General features: G+C 41.4%; 1 protein-coding gene across 1 annotated transcript; it reads right to left on the reverse strand.

The window, feature by feature from the left end:
* Positions 1-52: 52 nt before the first annotated feature.
* npdc1a (neural proliferation, differentiation and control, 1a) lies at positions 53-19,522 on the reverse strand. The gene is made up of 9 exons (XM_010877492.5): positions 19,185-19,522; positions 11,291-11,437; positions 4,689-4,790; positions 4,379-4,585; positions 4,035-4,101; positions 3,612-3,696; positions 1,410-1,489; positions 1,129-1,228; positions 53-985 (listed from the first exon to the last, which is right to left on the reverse strand). Exons 1-9 carry the CDS (start codon positions 19,282-19,284, stop codon positions 908-910), a joined length of 966 nt encoding a protein of 321 aa, XP_010875794.1. The 5' UTR covers positions 19,285-19,522; the 3' UTR covers positions 53-907.
* Between the last annotated feature and the right edge of the window lie 922 nt (positions 19,523-20,444).

The raw sequence follows: 20,444 nt of genomic DNA on the forward strand, positions 1-20,444 counted from the left end.
ACACAATTTAGACAGAGTGAAAGACATGAGTGATAGATCAAAACAATGTATGTGGCCATCATGCAGGTTTCACCTGTGGTAAAAACTTTTAATCGAGATGCTAGTCTTGCATGTACAAATATATAAAAAGTGAACACTTTCACTCTTTGTATGTACATTTAGCAACACCTGGGTTGGAAATGACAAAGGGAGAGGATACAGGATAGTTAGCTATATAATAAACAATAAATCCATTTGCTATTGTCAATCCGATTGACATTCAGTCAAGTGTTTACATATCACTTCACGTCTCCTCCAGTAAAAAGATGAATACATGTAGGAGACTGAATCACAGTTCCTGTTTAAATATAATCAAACCATGCACAAGAAATCATCAGTTACGCAACTTTCCAATACTCTTTCAATAATTATGTGCATTGTGTACTTTATATGATGAGAACTGTGCTATCCCAAATTATATGAAGCTAATCCTAAATCTTGATTCTGAGAGATAAGAAAAGGTTGTGATCAAGTCCTAGGACACAGAAAGACTAATTCAATTCCAAAAAGCTCTTACTCTTACAGCGCAGGAACCATAGGGCTGGCGTTGGTCACACTTGGGATGCCCTTGTTGAGCATGGTTGTAGATCCAGTACAAAAGGGATGTTACTGATCTATCCATCACTACTCTATACTAGAGATACATATATCATCTGATCCATCGCTGATCTATACTAAATACAGATTATCTGATCTATCGCAGAACTATGCAATAGATAAACAGATCATCTGTGAGCTTCCATTCTTTTTAATTCCACTTTAATCAGTTCAGGTGGTATTTGTCCGGAGTACAAGAAAGGACTTGTGTTTAGGGTTGTGTTATATTTCTACGGTGTGTGTATATGTGCCTGTACGCATGCATAAACGTCTATATGTCTTTCACTTGAAACTCCCCCGGCAGTGTAGAGTCATCAAACAAAGGATTCTTCACTTCCATCTCACCAGTCTGCAATGAAACCAAATAATGTCAATAGCCAAACACATACACAGCCAGCACTGTTTTGAATGTTAAATGCATGCACATTGGTGTGTCTGCATGCATAGGTGTGTGTGGGTTGGTGTGTGTGTGTGTGTGTGCAGTAAACCCACCGGGGCAAGTCCAGGGCATTCGTACACAGTGAAGTCTCCGCCCACTTCATCATCATCTGATGTGGCTTCTGTGTCAGCGACCTTAGCCTCGGATTTATGTCTGAGAAATTACATTATGGACCAGGATGAATACTTTGCAACTGCATTAATATTTGTAACATAATGGAACTGAATTGTGTGCGTGGGGGGGGGGGGGGGGCATGAAAAGGGAGAGAAGGAGAGAGAGAGATTGAGAAGATGTGAGTGGTTTAGCAGAACACTGATTCAGGAGTGGAGCTCACTTTTCCATGGAGAGCATCAGCTGTTTCTGATGTTGGTAGTGAAACATCTGTGCACTCTGGGCCAATGTTTTATCCCCTGACTGAGGAGAAATAGATGGTGAGAGGCAAACTGCAACAAAATACATCCTGTGGTAAAGTCACATGATGACAAGAGTGGAAATTCAACATACTATATATAGAGCAGGCCCTTACTTAGAATGCCTTCAGAAAGCTTATAGCCCCTTGAACGTTTACATAGTTTGTTGTGTCAGCATTTCAAACATGTCAATTTAGGTTTCATTCCACACTAACCTACACCCCATAATTCAAAAGGATTATTTGGTTTGTGGGAATGAAAATGATATAATAAAGATAAAACTGAAATGCCATAACTGGGCATGGCTCATTTTCAATTAAAGAGGTGAGAAGCAGTGTGGGCAGGGAAGTGTTGGGCAGGAAAGTGTTGAGCAGGCGGCCGGAATGTTCAGCTTTGGCCAGCGTTTGTCAAATGCAGTAGCAGGGCAAGTAACCAATTGAAACTGAACCCTAACGGATTGGCTGGCAAGGTCTGTTTGTACATACCTGTTACTACTGAACTTGCTTGCTAGCCTATTTGCACTCACAATGAGGGAGGCTGAGCGTAGGCAGGCAAGTGCAGTTTGTATTGTATATTTTGGGTTACAGTAGGAATAAGGGTCAAGGGCCTTGCTTAAGAGCAAAACAGATTTAACCTTTCTTACTTGGGGGTTTGGTTACTGGCCCAATGTTCTTGACCACTAGGCCCTCTGCAACCCCCCTGAGATAGAACTTGGTGAAAGCATCTTAGGCGGTAATTAAAACTGGGACTGTGTTGGGATCAGCCACTGCCTTTTTGCACACCTAGATTTGTCAATATTTGACCATGTTTCTTTCTAAAAAATGTCAACCTCTGTCAATTCCTATAGGTATATACAGCTCTTTTTCTGTTTAATACATAACAAAGCACTACATTCCGTGAGTGCAAAGTTAACATATGGAATTATTTTAAGATACATTTTGGATCATTTTGTATATTGACATGGAGTGGTAGTTATTAAATAGCTTTTTCAAAAAAATCGGAAATGACAATATATATATTTTTTATTGTGCATAAAACAGATACTACAAAATGTACAGTTTGGTTTAATTATTTACTGCTTTGCCTGTTTCATATCCAAAAGATGGGAAAAAAGTTTTCATATATATTTTACTGTTTAGGGTGAAAAAAAATCCCACAGCATACTATGCTTACCCTTACCATTGTAGATCAGCCTGTGGGTGTCCTGGAGAAAAAACTAAACCACCTCCTTGTTCCAGAGGCTCTACTGAATATACACCTATTTGTATAATTTATTAGATCCAACTGGTAATTTCTAAGGAATGTGTTTGTAAGTGCACCTGATGAGGGTGATTTTCCACTCACTCCTTCGCCTATCTTTTGGTTGATAACACGGCTTGTGGGTGTATTATAGCAACACAAAACACATTCTCATGTTCCAGAGATTCTCCTGATTCAAATGGAGTTACTCGTGAGTTTGTAGCTCCAACAATTTGGTTATGGCGATTGTTTACGACACAAGACAACCGGCAATGACGACTCCTGTTGAATTCGGCTACATTTGTGTCTGAGTGTAAAATGTCGATGACCGGCGTGTTCCCCTGGCTCTCCCCCTGGCTCTCCCCCTGGCTCTCCCCCTGGCTCTCCCCCTGGCTCTCCCCCTGGCTCTCCCCCTGGTTCTCCCCCTGGCTCTCCCCCTGGTTCTCCCCTTTCAATTGACGTACACCAAGATATTCACCGTTTGAATATGTCTTAGTTATGTCTGTCTCGTTAGGGCACCCCACTTCTGCCAAAAGGCTGCAAATGACCCATGCTTTCACAGTAATGGCTTATATTGGCTGGGTTTAACATTCTGTCACACAAACATAACGATATCAGGTGACACATAATGATAACTAAATTAAATCATGCCCGTGTGATGATAGACTCATATTGATTAAATAAATGCTCAGTTAAAAAAGATAACTAGTCCAGGTCTAAGAGTAATGCTTAATAGTTGTCTAGTCCAAGATTAAACTTAAACTGCATCTGGGAGCTTGTCAGTCCACTAAACTTTAATCTAGGAGCGTACACTACGCAATAATTGTGAATGAATGTGTTTAGGTGAGGTGGCTCTGCAATGCCGCAAAGAGGGTTAATATACTTACTGAAGTTCCATTCGCTATTCCTTTCCCAGGGCCTCCATATGCAGTGTAGTCAACCTTCCGGGCCAGATGTGATTCGTTCTTCACCCTGTAGAGGCAACATTATTCTGAGTCATAAGAGACCGGAGAGACCAGCAGGCAATTTGCATGACAGACTTTTAGGATGCGTCCCAATGGCAGCCTAACAGAAACTCCTACTGTGCCCAACAAAATGAATAACGTTTGGTTAATACATGAGTTACCGTACCATAAAAGAAATAAGCAAAAAGTAATATTCACTGCACTTTGGCCAGGGCCTTCTGGTTCTTTAAAAGGAGTGCACTATAGGGAGTATGTTACCATCTGGATCTAAACCAACGGGCCCCTGCATCAAAATAACCTCCAGAAAATGCCCTTAAAATTGATGTAAGTTCTTAGATGTCCTACCTGACCCAGCAAACTGCAGCCAAGATCAGGGCCAGGGTGCCAACGATGGCACATGCAGAAATCACAACTGCAGAGGTGGACACGAACCAGAAGGAGGAAACCATTATGACACTGTCTGACTTGAATCCCAATCCTTTCAATCCGTATACATCTTATATGTTATTGAGTAGACGCTCTCATACAGGAAGTATTCTTTTCATACATTTTCGACTTGGCACGCCGTCCAACAGAGGACTTTGTTCACCACGTTAGCATTAGTGCCATGTTAAGACCTAGTAGAACTGGCCTGGCTGCTACATGTTGCTCTAACTTTAGAAATGTGTGCCCACTTGACAGCCACTTACTGATGAGAAGAGTGTCGTTGGAGGGGTATGGGACAGCTACGGGTCCTCCAGGTTCCTCCTGCCCCAGCTTCCCCGGAGCCCCTGTTACACGCAGAGGTGTCCATGTGGAGAGCCCAGTAGTGGTGGGCTGCCCAGTTGAGAACTGAGCTTGGCCTTTCTTTCTGGGAGCCTCTGTTTGTGTCTTAGGTTCTGCCTTGGAGGGGGAGTCTGGAAGAGGAAAAAATACATCATTAATATACCTATGCACATCTGTAGGATAGTACCTGAAGAATGATATTACCCAGAAATGCATACAGAATGTCAGGCTCACCTGATTGTTTTGATTGTATAACCTCTGCCACTTCCTGTTTGGCAATGACAGAGTGAAGATAGTCAATCTCTTCTTCTATACGAGAGAAGGGTGTCACTTGACCTGAGGAGAAAGAAATGGGCAGATGAGTCTTTTTGAATCAAACCTTCGAAAATAAGAATCTTTATACATCATACTTTCAGTCAGGATATCTTCTTTTATGTATTGTGTTACTACATTTGTGAGTTGGTAACTATACAAATCAGTGTGTGTATGTATATAACTTTGAAGCCTGTGGGATTTTAATATCTGCAGCTGCATGAAGCAACCCACGAGATGAAGAATCATTGACTGTGTGTACGCTAATATGTAACTATATAATGGGGTCATAAATGTCCCCAAACTTTGGTCGAATCAGAAAAAGTTGATTAATGGGGACTTTTTGCTTAAGTGTTAGGTTTAGGTCCAAACATTTACAACTGGGTTTAGGGTTTGAATTATGCTTAGACTTTATGTTTAGAGATAAGCATTTAAGTTTAAGTTTAAGAATACATGTTAGGTTATTGGGGTTAGGGTTAGGGTGAGCTTAGAGTTAGGTTTAGAGATATGATTAGTAAAAGTAGAATTTCTTTAAGGGCAGTCAACTTTGGTGTCCCAATTTAGACAGATAAGTAAACATGTTTGTGTGTATATGTATTTACAAGTGCGTGTGTACATGTGTAGAGAGAGAGAGTGTGCCCCAGTGTGTGATGTTTGGCATGAGGTGAAAGGAAAACAAAGCCAGGATGTTGTTTAACAGCTCTGTTGGCCAGACAGAAGGCCACATTCCAGGACTGGGCCACGGTTCTCCCTGGTTACTGGGGTACGTAGAGTGTGTGTGGCCCGGGGATGGAGAACCGCAGGGGGCATCTGCATTCACCTCGCCCCCCCTGAATCGCTCCTACTCCCTCTCACACATGCCCCTAAACCTTCCCTAGCTGAGATCTGATAGAGACGATAACTGGCCTCTGCTTCTCCAACGTTAATCTAGAAGAACAGGGAATTGTTCACTATTCACATGACGTGCCTAATATGATTCAGATTCTATAGAGAGACACAGTGACCACATCACAGACTGAGTCACAACTGTTTAGTAACGTCTCACTGTTTGTATAAGCAGAAGATGTCTTATTAATGATTTAGGTGTTGTTGTCCTCTCCAGATGGGTGGCCATCTGGCAGTGGTAACGTGCGTGATATGATGATGCAGACTTTCACTCGGTGCTTTGTTACTCTGTCACCCCCCTCCATCTCTGGTCATTTAGAGTGCTCCACAGCAGGTGTCAGTGGGGGTGGGACGAACCATCTGTACATTGCAGGTGGTAGAGTGTTCTAAGTGTGCCATAGCACTATTTCTACACTCCTTTGTTAGCTGACTGCAAGGTTTGAAATGATACAATTAGAAAGAAAAGTCTAACTTTAGTAAGATACCGTGTAAGAATGAGTGTATGAGTGTGAGTGTACATTCAATGGGAACATCCAAGAAAAATCCACATGAGAAAAAGGAGCATAGCAGTATGCATTTGTTTATGTTTGTCTGGGTGGGAGTGTGTAGTTGATAGAGAGAGGGCAGAAACTGAGAAATGGATGTGTGTGCTGTGCACCCACGTGTGTCAGTAAATCCTCACCGTTTTGGCACCAGCTTGATAATTACCCATAACCCTTGAGAGGTGCCCAGGGGGGTGGCAAGTTACTGTAAACAAACACTAAACAAGTAAACAGTTGAGTCAGACTCACACCCATCTGTACTGTTCTTTTACAGCACATTTCCCCGTTCCCTGGTTGGGCCACTCTCACTCACCCGGACAATATATTCACTGTCTGTATCTATCACTGCCCATCACAACATATACAGACATATTCACTGTCTGTATCTATCACTGCCCATCACAACATATACAGACATATTCACTGTCTGTATCCATCACTGCCCATCACAACATATACAGACATATTCACTGTCTGTATCTATCACTGCCCATCACAACATATACAGACATATTCACTGTCTGTATCTATCACTGCCCATCACAACATATACAGACATATTCACTGTCTGTATCTATCACTGCCCATCACAACATATACAGACATATTCACTGTCTGTATCTATCACTGCCCATCACAACATATACAGACATATTCACTGTCTGTATCTATCACTGCCCATCACAACATATACAGACATATTCACTGTCTGTATCTATCACTGCCCATCACAACATACACAGACATATTCACTGTCTGTATCTATCACTGCCCATCACAACATATACAGACATATTCACTGTCTGTATCTATCACTGCCCATCACAACATACACAGACATATTCACTGTCTGTATCTATCACTGCCCATCACAACATATACAGACATATTCACTGTCTGTATCTATCACTGCCCATCACAACATACACAGACATATTCACTGTCTGTATCTATCACTGCCCATCACAACATACACAGACATATTCACTGTCTGTATCTATCACTGCCCATCACAACATATACAGACATATTCACTGTCTGTATCTATCACTGCCCATCACAACATATACAGACATATTCACTGTCTGTATCTATCACTGCCCATCACAACATATACAGACATATTCACTGCCCATCACAACATATACAGACATATTCACTGTCTGTATCTATCACTGCCCATCACAACATATACAGACATATTCACTGTCTGTATCTATCACTGCCCATCACAACATATACAGACATATTCACTGTCTGTATCTATCACTGCCCATCACAACATATACAGACATATTCACTGTCTGTATCTATCACTGCCCATCACAACATATACAGACATATTCACTGTCTGTATCTATCACTGCCCATCACAACATATACAGACATATTCACTGTCTGTATCTATCACTGCCCATCACAACATATACAGACATATTCACTGTCTGTATCCATCACTGCCCATCACAACATATACAGACATATTCACTGTCTGTATCTATCACTGCCCAAAACAACATATACAGACATATTCACTGTCTGTACAACAATTCATGGTCTCTTTCTGGAGCTGAAAACTCAGAGACGTTCTGGGTTGATAGTGCTCGCTAGTACTAATCCAGCTCTTTGGAAAACCTCCTCTAGTCTTTCTGGACTGTTGGGATCAAGATACAAGTATGTCACTGAACAAAGATCTACTGAATATATACATTTAACTTTTGCTGTTGTTTACTAGGTTGAATTAGAATAATTCTCGACCTTAATTATGTGACCCACAAACAACCCATCAATATGGATTTCTGCGACAATACATTGTTTCCAAAATGACAAGTCTGTCTCACTGAGTATTTATTTAAAACCACTTCTCAAGGGGCAATTCCTAGGTTCTAATGCTGCCCTCTTGTGGTTATGAGAACAATATGCCAGTGACTATTCTCAACAGGACCTCCAATAGAGCACTAGGTGAGATTGGGATTTTTCTCCTCAAGAATGTTAGCAAAAGTTAGCAACTAAGCCTTTTTATAAACTCAACCATTTCAATAGAAAAAAAGCCACTAACTTGACCATCCATTGACCACATTTCCCGTAATGACTAAGATGATCCATTATGACTTGTGACTTAGATCATATAAAAACCCACACAAACACACAGACACTTGTCCCGGTCCATGTTTCTGAGTTCTGCCCTCAGTACACACCATTCATATATGTATCCAGTCGTCCTGTTTGTCAACCTTATCACATGGCATTCTGTGTTTACCTATGGGAGTGTACACCTTGATGTCAAACACAGACTTAACTAAAAAACACACGCACACACACGAAGACTGCTCACTTACTCTTTCCTTTCTGAGAGTGTACCTACTGTACCTACCCATGACATATTTTCATGGCAGCCTACAAAGCATTGATCCGACCCACATTATGACAGTGTGTGTGTGTGTGTGTAAAATTATAACTTGGAAGCTACAATTTCAGGCTTCATATGGAAGTGGATGGCGAATGATTTACTTAAACTGAGCCAAAACAGGAGATTCTGGCTCTGGGTCCCAAGCAACAAGGTCTGTTTTGAGATCTGATGATACATTTCGAAGGATGTACAGTCATCTTAAACAACATTTTGATCAAGCTCAGCATTACTCTGGAACCTGATCTCTTTTCATGACAAAACAAAAATATTTAAAGAGCAACTATTTTCCCATCTCCTTCAAAGTGGAATATTGTTTCTTCTGATGGAGCTACTGTTTTAGGAAATGATCAATGAACATGAGAGTCTCAACCTTCAAAGTCTTTACTGATGTGTCCATCTCTTTAGTTGACTTGGTCCTATGATTAAATATAGTCTGGCCAGAGGGTGTGAAGCTGAACGACAAGGCACTAGATTGCAAACCGCCCTTGCTGCCTTTGCCTGGCGGGCTCCCATTTCTTCTGGGATTTCCTCTCTCCAATGTTACTACAGGGGCAGATTCACTGGCCCACTCATGTTTCCCCATGTCATCACTAAGAGGGTTCATTGTGCCAGGTTGTACATATTACTTGATGTGAGTGGGTTGAGTCACTGATGAACTATTACTGTCCAGCTTTGCGCCCCCTGGGGCTTGTGCTCTGGAAGAAGACACTGTGGGCTACACTTGGCCTTGTCTAAGGGTGGTTAGTGGACTGCTGATATATCTTTAGAGGTCTAGGACGATGTTAAGCAGTGGGTGGAGTTATTTCCTGCGTGGTTTGCCCTGTCTTGGGGTTCCTTTTGACCAGCCCACAGACTTAACCACCCATATCAGCCAACAATATCAATGCTGTAAATGCTTTGACCCAGCTAACACTGCCTACCATGCAGTGTTGCTGATCTATCCAGATTCTTACTGAAGACTCATGCTGTTACTGGCCACAGCCCACTTGTTCCCAGCTATATTGTTTTGATCAGCTGGTGATTTTTATATTTTAATGAATAATGCGCTAATAAAGGGTCACGCACTCATGCCACCAACAGCACACCACAACACGCGCTGCCAGACTCACAAAACACTACACACATGTCACACATGTCATCATGTCGCATCTTCATTGAGTCAAATGTAGGCACATGAGATGCTTCTGGGTTGAAATCCTTCAAACAGTCCTCTCCTTCTATTTCTCCTCCTCTCACATCTATCAGTGTGATGGTGCCACCACTAATCAGACCCAAGCCTGTACTCTGCTGTGTACCCAGCTACATTTTTAATCCTGGAGAGAGACACACACACACAGGATTAGAAGAGAGAGTGACAGAAAGACGAAGAGGGAGTGATTCTGAGGGAGGTCTGAGTAAAAGAGAATATCTCCCACTCTATCTCTCACCATCCACGTAATGCCTTGTAAACAGCTGAGCAACAATTTACAGAGAGGAAGGCTTGTAAAATGATATTGAATCAAGACTCTAGAGGGAGAGAGGGAGAGAGATGAAGGGAATATGGACATTGAGGGAGCAGGGGAGCTGGGGGAGGGGTAGTAGAGAAATAGGCGTGCTGTACTCTGGGTGATTAAAGGTGATGGTCGTGTGAACTGAGTCTGTGCACAACAGTGGGGATTACAGTAAGACTGGATCAGACTGTAGCACACAGAGAATATGGACAGATTGATCCAGAAAGAGACGAAAAGGGAGACATGACAGGCTGAGGGGAAACGAGGAGGGGCCCTGAGAACACTAATGTGGTGGAGGAGGACTAAGAGGAGTAGTGATGGTAGAGAAGGAGTAAGAGGAGTATTGATGGTAGAGGAGTATGAGGAGTAGTGAAGGTAGAGAAGGACTAAGACGAGTAGTAAGAGTAGAGTAGGACTAAGAGGAGTAGTGAGAGTAGAGTAGGACTAAGAGGAGTAGTGAGAGTAGAGTAGGACTAAGAGGAGTAGTGAGAGTAGAGTAGGACTAGGAGGAGTAGTGAGAGTAGAGTAGGACTAAGAGGAGTAGTGAGAGTAGAGTAGGACTAAGAGAAAATGAATGGTGGAGTAGGAGGAGTAATAGAAGTAGTGGTGGTAGAGAAGACGGACACAGTAGGAGTAGAGTAGGAGGACAAGGAGGAGTAGAATGGTGGAGGAGGACAAAGAGGAGTAGTGAGGATTTCCTGTCCCCCTTGGCAAGTCACCTGTGTATCTAACAGTTGTGGCTCCTTATTCCTTTCTTGAAGCACAGGTTAGTTTCGCATGGCTGCATTGCAAACAAAGGCACACACACACACACACACTACAGGACATCCAAAAACAACAGCCTTTCTGCAACACTTGTGTGACCAAACTGTACATGGCTAAAGGTCAGAATCCTTGTCTGGACGCTTCGAGATCTGTGACTTGACATCCTGTAACCCAAATGACACCACTTCTTTATGAAGTTCATGACATAGGGCTGAAGTCAAAGGAGTGTTCTATGTAGCGAACAGGAAACCATTTTGAAAGCAGATCAAGATGTTGACTAATGTTCACACAGAAAATAAAGAAGCTCAATCAAATAAATACAATAACATCCATCTTTAATAAACCAAACTCCTTTGCCTCCCTAAATAATCATAGAGAATTTCAGGCTTTTTTGACGAAACTTGCAAAATTGTGATGACTACACCAACATACCATGGAGATGCCTCTTCCTTGCCACACACAGTCCTTCCTTGTTCTCCTCCAATGGGTTTAGACAAGGGCCACAGTAGGAGGTGCCAGGTTTGCAGAAGTGCCTCCCCTCGCGGGCACAGTCTATGTGCTGTGGACACTTACCCCCAGCTAAACAGAAAGGAAAGAGAGGTCAGACTTGGACAACACAGCATGGATTCTGAGTGTGACGTGACCAAAGACGCCGATCAGAGACAATAAACAAAACGCTTTTCCGACCATGCTATGGGTTTCATGTAAACATTGTAAAGAACTTTATTTTACAACCCAGAAACAAGGCACTGACATTATATTGTTCTGTATTCATTCTGTTTATTAATAATCTTCGGGGTCATTTATTCCCTGGTGGCGTCCTACTGACCTTTGCCAGAAGTCCCATAAAGGATGACGCAATATAGCCCAGCAATGTCCATATTGGTGGAAGGAATGTTTGGCAAGTGTCAGTATTGACTGGAAGAGGAGGTGGAGATGGAGCTGGGTCAATATTGACTGGGAGAGGAAGTGAAGATGGAACTGTGACAGCATTGACTGGAAGAGGAGGTCTGGTTGGAACTGGTCAGTATTGACCCAGATCAATACCTCAGCTCGTCAGAAGTACAAAGCCTATGTTTTGAACTGATCAGATGTGACATCATAACACAGGCACATCCACATGAGAGACAGGCATATGCACTACTCCAGAAACACACTGAGGAATGAGGTCACAAGCTGGATTTGGTTGCAGAGAGGAGGAACAGCAACAGTAGCCTATAAAGGCTTTGAGAGGCATAGTAGAACAGAATGGTTCAGCTGGGCATGAGCAGGTCGGAGGCCATATTACTGAAGGATGGTGTACACAGAAACTCATAGAAACCCAGGCTGCTGCAAGCACCTGTTACCATAACAAACTCCATGGCAACCGGAAGCTGCAGCATAACTAAAGCATCTCTCTTTCATAGGACACAGAGCCATACTCTTAGTGTCACAAGGCAAGCTTCCTTCACAGGTTTAACAGAGTGCCTATGCTGTGATTCTTAATATTCTTTTTTAATTGCTGTAGGCTGCGATACCTTGGGCTGAAGCTGTACTCATCTCTCAATTTTCCATCACAATCCACAGCAACAAGGACCCTATTGATGCTAAAGCCCCAGCACAAATACAAAGGCAGAACCGATTTTTTATTTGAGATCCATGCTCTAAGTATATTATTTTAGTGCATTTTAAATCAAATCCTCACATGTTAACTGACTAACCAGATAAATCTTTGGTGGATCCATAGGCATTAATTATTGTCATTTGATGAAGGAAATAGTTTTATTGACTGAGGACATTTCTTTGGTAATCCTTTTATTCCATTGTTAGATGAACCCTGATCACCTGATCAGCTTCTCATTGATCTAAAGGTCTGTTTGATCAAAGAGTTTGGAGAAGGAAAGAAACGTATGGGACAATTTAATGACACAGGCCTTGATGGAGAGAGGTGAGAAACAAATGGATAAAAGCAGGAAAAGGAGGGAATTGAAGACATCAGCTAGCAGGATACGTGGCCCAATGCTATCTTCATCAAACCCAAAATGCTCTTGTAAATCAGTGTTGGACGAAAAACTGATTATATTTCCCATTCTCCCTCTAACAGACAGTATCCTACATACAGAAAAACCTTCACAGTCTTGTACCATAGGAAATTCGACAAATGAGATGAAATGAAATATCACATCTGTTCACATTGTCTTTTTGGTTTCACTACAGCTACACAGCTCAAAAAAATTTAGGGAACACTTAAATCACACATCGAGTCTTGATTAACAAAATATATTCAAGTTCAAAATCTTTATTGTATATTGTGTAATTCAGTGAGAAAAAAATTATGTAATAAAGGTCAATGGAAACCAAAATCACCAACCGATCGAGGGCTGGATTCAAACTTGAAATGAAATGTGTGAATTTCATTATGGTAACTCATAATGTGACTGATTAGTGTGTATGGCCCCACGTGCCTGTATGCACTCCCAACAATGTCTGGGCATGCTCCTGATGAGACGACCATCGTCATGCTGGATGATGTTGCAGGCAGCATAACATTCACCACGGCGTCTCCAGACTCTTTCATATCTGTCACATGCTGAGTGTGAACCTGCTCTCATCTATGAAGAGAACGGACCTGCCAATGGTGAACCTGCCAATTCTGGTGTTCTCTGGTGAATGCCAATCGAGCTGCACAGTGCTGGGCTGTAAGCACAGGTCCCACTAGAGGACACCACCCTCATGGGGTCTGTTTCTGATAGGTTGGTCAGAAAAATGCGGAGGTCATTTTGTAGGGCTTTTGCAGTGCTCCTCCTGTTCCTCCTCGCACAAAGGAGCAGATACCGATCCTGCTGCTGGGTTGATGCCCTTCTAGGGCCCTGTCCAGTTCTCCTCGTGTAATGGCCGGTCTCCTGGTATCTCCTCCATGCTCTTCAGACTGTCCTGGGAGACACAGTAAACCTTCTCGTTCAACAGCACATATGGATGTGCAATCCTGGAGGAGCTGGACTACCTGTGTAACCTGAATGGGCTGCAGGTACCACCTCATGCTACTAGTAGTGACAAGGACACTAGCAAAACACCAAACTAGAGAATAATAATTTAGTAAGGATAAGAAGAGAGCAATTGTCTGTGGCCACCACCTGCAAAACCATTCCCTTTCTGGGGGTTGTCTTCTTGTTTTCTCTCCAGCGCACATGTTGTCACTTTCATTTGCACCAAAACAGGGGACACAGAGTCAAAATCGCTTGTTCTTCCTAACTGGACAGATAGATATCCCTGAAGTTAACTGACTTGGTGTAAACTGTGATGATTACATATTGCCTTAATTTCTTTGAGCAGTGTACAATGAAAAAACTATTGACATTTACATTTTGTTGCGCTTGGTTTTCATAGCAAACTGACACTTACATTCACACCAGGGGAGTAGATATTCATTGACCTGCTGGTCATCTGAACGTTTGAATATCGTGATGAACGATGTGGCCTTAAAAGGTAATATACTCTTTTGATCTCCACCTGGCACAGCCAGAAGAGGACTGGCCAACCCGAAAAGCCTTACTCCTCCCAAGGTTTTTTCTTATAGATGTACCTTTTTTATCTGAGTTTTTCCAAGCAATTGTCCTTTCATCATTGCATTGCTTTCTTTTTGGGTTTTGGGCAGGGGATCTGTATAAGCATTTTATGAACTGCTGATGCAAAAATACTTCATAAAATTTAGTGATTGTTCCCTCAAGAGGAAAATGAGATCAGCGCTTGAAGAAAATAATAATTGAAACCAAGGGAGAGGCTGGAGAGACAATCTTCATTTAATCCAGGATGGAGGAAATTTGAGTACCTTGCCAGGATGTGTGACGGACGATGCTAAGGCTCTATTAGGTCATTCTACCAGTTGGAAGCACAGAGGAGTTGATAAAATTATGTAACGCCACATCAGCTCCATATGGCACATTAAAATGCCAGGCTATGCAATCACAAACTGTTCCAAGAAGGGCAACGCAGCAAACAGTGGACTGGCCTTCGTACCACAGATGGCAAAAGACACAGATGTGTCTGGGTTGACCTTTTATTGACATCAGTATTAATTATAATAGCTGGCAAATAGCAACTCTCTGTGTCAGTTTAGCTTTGTCCTCTGAAAGTCCACCTAACACTGTGATCCTCTGCTTTGCAACATTTGACCTCCGTCTTCGGATAGGCCTCATCTGGCACATTTCAAGCTAATTTTGGTGTGAGTTTTGGTACGTCCTTAACTCTGTTACACGACTGTCATCATAAAAGATTTGTAGTGCGAGAAAGGATAGGCTTTGTGTTTCTCTTGTTTCAAGGGGTTGGGCTATGTGTTTTGGGATCATAGGTTTATGCTTAATAAAACAGAAAACTAGTTTCTGTATAGTTCTCCATTTTAGCCAGAGACCTACTATAACAGTACCACCCTCCATGCCCATAACCCCATTATTGATTGGTGCAAAGGGGTGAGAGGGGAGGCAGGACACTGGCAGAAAAGGAGGGTCATCCTGCCCCATTGTGTGGACTTCCTGTCTCTAGTTCAACAGGAACTAAGCCATGTACTCCAAGTCAAGCGCCTACAGCTAGCCACATCAGCAGGAAGTAAATAGACCTCTGAAGTGAACACCACAACACCAGCCTCTGACAACCTCCAGGAAGTGTTTACAATCCTTAAGCATAATCTATCGCAAGGATATTTTTTACACATCAAAGGCTTGATTAGTCATTGATCACAGTGCAATTTAAAATGACAAATCAAAATCTAGAACATAGTGAAGGAAGTTATCTAACTGTAACAATCTGTTAAAGATTCATGACTCACAGGAAATCATTGATCAGTTTTTCTGTAACATTGGCCATGTCACAACATATTAACCACAGAGACTATGAAGATGCTATGAACTTCAGAAATAGATGTAAATGCGTTTCAGATTTAAAGACACATTGCCAGTTATGGAAGCCTGGACCTTTTTCTTCATTTTTAGGTGAGTTCTCAAAGTTGAGTGGCTTTGAAAAGTCTCTATCATCAACTGTCCTTATTCTCAGGATACAGGTACAGTTGGGTGATTCAACCATGAGCTTGGTGCAGGTGAACAAATATCTTATCTCCACTGGAAAATGCCTAACAAGAGACGCAATGAAATGCAATGACAACTCTTTCACAAGGGTTGAAGAGGCAAAGATAACCCTTGAGGCTGACACAGCACTTGTTGAAATATGTTACCAATGTAAGTGCATACATTCACAGAAACAAAAAACAAGGAAGTGAAATAATTTATTCCTGATTGTCATTAAATAATACTGTTAAATCACCACTGTGCCACGTATATTCAAGATGGAAAAATATTAGGACAGAGGAATATTAAGGCATTTTCACTTGGAACTTAAACGTTTCTATAGGAAATCCTTTGACACAATGCTGGGGTGTCAGTACTTTTTTGGTGTAAAGTACAGTACTGTACAAAAGTCTTAGGAACCGTTTATTTTACAAATAAACAATTAAACATTTACTACCCAAATAAATAGTGCCTAAGGATTTTATTCAGTAATGTAAATAAGTCATAAAAGAGTGTGACTGACAAAACTCTTCTGAAACTCCTCAAAAATACAGATTATCTGAAAACGACAATAACAGAATAACCAACATATCAGGATTTGAATACTCCGCAATTCATGTACACATAAGATGAGAACCTTATAGGATTATAAAAAATTATTCACTACAAAACAGATGAAATCTGCAATGTGAAATGCCTGACGCATAATATAATGAATATATGCTTTGCACAGTTAAAACCTTTTAAACCTAAAGTCTCTCAATGCCTTTGAATTAGTTGCAGGCATCCCATTACCAGTTAACTTTAACCAGAGCCTATGAAAATATTTCCCCTGGGCTGGCTGGGAAAAACCTGCTCACCTGCTCTGTTGTGAAAAGCTTCAGAGTTACCACAGCAACAAGTCTGACCAACCGGGTTGCAAAAAATATATTTCTTCCTCCTTGCGCTATAGACTGAACAAAAAATATAAGTACAGCAGGACTGCAGTAAAGGCATGGAATCAAGGACAAAAGATAACTCCTGTTTGACTAAATAAGGTTTCTGACCACTACCTTATAGCAATAATTGAAACATTACACCATATGCAGGGTAGTTTATTAACGCAACTGGAGCAGATCTAGGGCATAAGTGTCCTGCTCAAGGGCACAATATGTATAGTCTTAACTCTTCTGAAGTATTTTCCAAAATATCAATCAGAGAGAGACAGCCTTAAGTAGAGTGAGTCAGTGGTTGACGTGCATCTTTGTCACAGTGTACGTGCCCGTTTTTCCACCTGTTCTCTGCCTGGTCCAAAGGATATGCCTGAACAACCTAATGGCAGGTGCCACAACATATGGACAGCAACTGGGTCACAAACGAGTGTGTGCATGCTACTTGTGACAAGTTAAATTGTAATCTCTCCCTGTAAAACATTCAAGCCCCTGGCAATTGATCACTGATAAGTGACATGGCTGCCAGAGAACCACACAAAGGCACTGCCTCAGCAATGACAAAGCACGTTGATTTCAGAACCATCATATCACCCTCCCTGGCTTTCATATTCTTCAACCATTCTTGACTTGAATAACACGAAATGTCCCTGTAGGCAATTTAACAGCCTGATTACAGATGACACATCCAAAACAAAACATATAGCAAACATTAGCCTAATGCCTAAAGCCTTAGTCTACAGCTTCAATAAACAATACAGGTCACCATACAGGTCTGTGTAGATGTATTGTTGTATATAATATTGAACCCAGAAGTGTATGAGGTAGGTGAGTTATTGTTAGGAAGTGTGTGTGTGTGTGTGTGTGTGTATGAGACTTGGAGGGAATATATGCGGATGCTAATGGAGGATGGCGTGCGAGTGATCATTGAGATAATGAGAATGAGTTTGTGTTTTGGGTTCTGTGTCCAGCCGACTCCAGCGAGACGAAGAGATTGTGAGAAACACAACAGCTGGGGACATTCACAAAGCTTCAACGTGGAGAGCTCAGGGGAGATTATCCCTCATCACTATATAGTCAGACAGTCAACTAGTCAGTCAGCAGCCAGCCAGTCAGTAAGCCAGTCAGCAGCAAGTCAGCCAGGTAACCCTTCAGCCAGTGAGACAATAATAATCACAGGGCAGGGATAGCTTCATCAGTCACTTCTTCTCTAATAGATCAAACTGTTCTTATTTGTCTCTTCAAAAGATGACTGACTTTCTCACCAAATTACACCCTGATCAATATTTTAATAAAAATTACAATTACAATTAAATGTATTCAATGTGTTCCATCTGATTAGATTTACTCAATGTAAAAAGTGTTTTTCCCCCAAATCCAATCTGCAGTATAGGTTAGACAATACATAATGTTTTAGATAACAGGCTATCAGATAACCGTTTTATAAGCAAGCAGTTAAGGCACCAGGGAGTTAGATATGTGGTATAAGCACCGTGCATAAATCTCTGCATTAAACATTTGCAGAAAAAGCTAAATGTTTTAATATCACCTGTAGCAGCATTAACTCGAATTTTGAAAATACATATTATAATATTCAATCCACTTTTCCAGAGACTGGGTGACGTCAGTATTGTTTATGGATTTTCCCAGACTATTCACAGTTGGTTAATATATACTAGTGTTTACATCTGAATGTGTATATATTACAACATTCTTCAAGAGAATACTAAATAGAACACCATTTTCAAGACGGCACATACTGCGTCAGTTACATTCCAACTAATATATCCCAGAACAAGCATGCAAAATATGGTAAATCTATAAACATCTCGACGACCTGGAAATCACAATGACAAAAAAAACATGAAATTATAGACAAATTATAAATGACTTAATTCCTTCATGAATGTTGACTTTACAATATGTCCCAATAACACCATCTTTAAAATTCTGTAGGCTAGAACACCCAAATAAAACAAAAAATTGTCTCTATTGCTTCCTCAACACCCCATTTTAAAAACTAACACTGGGGAAATACTGGGAGTGGAAAAATGCTCAGTGAACTCTCAAAGTCATGAAAACTGATTAACTATTTAAGACTTGAACACCAGCTCCATAATGGCCAACATTTATGCATTGTAAATGAATGCAGCAAACTCCGAAAATAAAACGTATATGGTTTCATTTGGAAATTATATATTTTGTTTTTGTATGCCCAGTTGTCTAGATGTAAAACCAAATATATTCCTCTGAGCTATTATTAGTAAGATGATTAGAATACAATGTCATAGTAGGTATTATATATACACATCTTTGCCCTTTTGTTAAAATTAATTACGGATCTAACTGTATTATGCTTACCTGGCATGCTGGCACTGCCAGCGGCGAGAACCACACATAGTAGAAACCCAGACAGGAGCGAGTCCCGGGGTTGTCGTTCGATCCGTTTCAAATGCGGCATTATCGAGAAAACCTTTTAGGAACACAGAGCCAAACCCTGGACAGTGGGGATTGTCATTTCCCCCACTCGTTTGCGAATCCGTCCCAAGTTATTTCCATGACATATAACAAACCAACTGTACCGATGTCGCGGTCCTACGCTTGAATAGCCTACAGTCCCGGCCACGGTCTCTGTGCCACTTTAATGTTAATCCGTGGCATTGCGAAAGATATCCGTGCGCTCGAAAGGAGACAGAGAAGGAGGGGAGGCGGGGAATTCATCATACAAACTAGCGGAAGGATTAGAATAAAAAAAACACCGAGAAGGGTGGAGGTAGGCTACATGTAATCTTAGGCCAATCCCCATTGGATCCCTAAACCCAATGCACTGGCATAGATTGAGATTTGAGAGGACTGATACAAGTAATATTTCGAATCGTCCTACCTGAAGCCAAGATAGCACTAACACCACATTGTTTTACCTTGCCAAATGCTGTAAGATCACGGCATATGATAGGATTTAGAGCTCCGTTAGGGCATTGGTGTCGGCGTGATGACCGGTGATGAAGCGTTGAGAAAAGTGGCTCGAGTAGCCTACTTCGACTATGCGCCGGCAGGTGCTTAAGGTACAAGCCAGTGTGTTCTGTTTACTAGCCCACAGCACAGCCTTCAATTTTTGTTCTATAACGTATTTTTTTTGCGTTGCCCGTATTTTATTCTAACATAAAATAACAAATTACCTGTGTTTATTTTAATACAGGCTATTTCTGTATCTTTATCAACGGTGCCAACCGTTTTGAAGATAACTTCAGCTTCGTAAAACCAAAATACAGGCTTTGCAGCACACCATTCTGATCAGCATAGATAGCGTAAAGAAAAATTAAGTGTAACCTACCGAACTACATTATTGACCCAAGACTTAAAGCCTTCATCAAAAGTAAAGAGCATGATCAAGGACACAAAGTGATTATCCTGGTCACCTGGACGCAGCGGATCTGGATCTATTCCCGCTGAACTGACACAGGGCTCTATTGGGGAGTGGTTAATCCCTAAAAACAAAAGGTGATGGTTGTTGCCACATTTCTGTTCTATATCAAATAAATCCAAACAATACTGTAATTTGGAAAGCATATACAGTGGGGAGAACAAGTATTTGATAACCTGCCGATTTTACAGGTTTTC

Source organism: Esox lucius, chromosome 14, assembly GCF_011004845.1.
Source record: "Esox lucius isolate fEsoLuc1 chromosome 14, fEsoLuc1.pri, whole genome shotgun sequence".
Taxonomy (NCBI): Eukaryota; Metazoa; Chordata; class Actinopteri; order Esociformes; family Esocidae; genus Esox; species Esox lucius.

Excerpts from the sequence above, each read along its gene's own strand:
- npdc1a (XM_010877492.5), bottom strand. The coding sequence starts at position 19,284 with ATGCCGCATTTGAAACGGATCGAACGACAACCCCGGGACTCGCTCCTG. Across the intron at positions 4,791-11,290 it reads AAGGAAGAGGCATCTCCATG|GTCAAGTGACACCCTTCTCT; the intron begins GTATGTTGGTGT and ends CTTTCTCCTCAG. Across the intron at positions 1,490-3,611 it reads GAATAGCGAATGGAACTTCA|TCAGGGGATAAAACATTGGC; the intron begins GTAAGTATATTA and ends ATTTCTCCTCAG.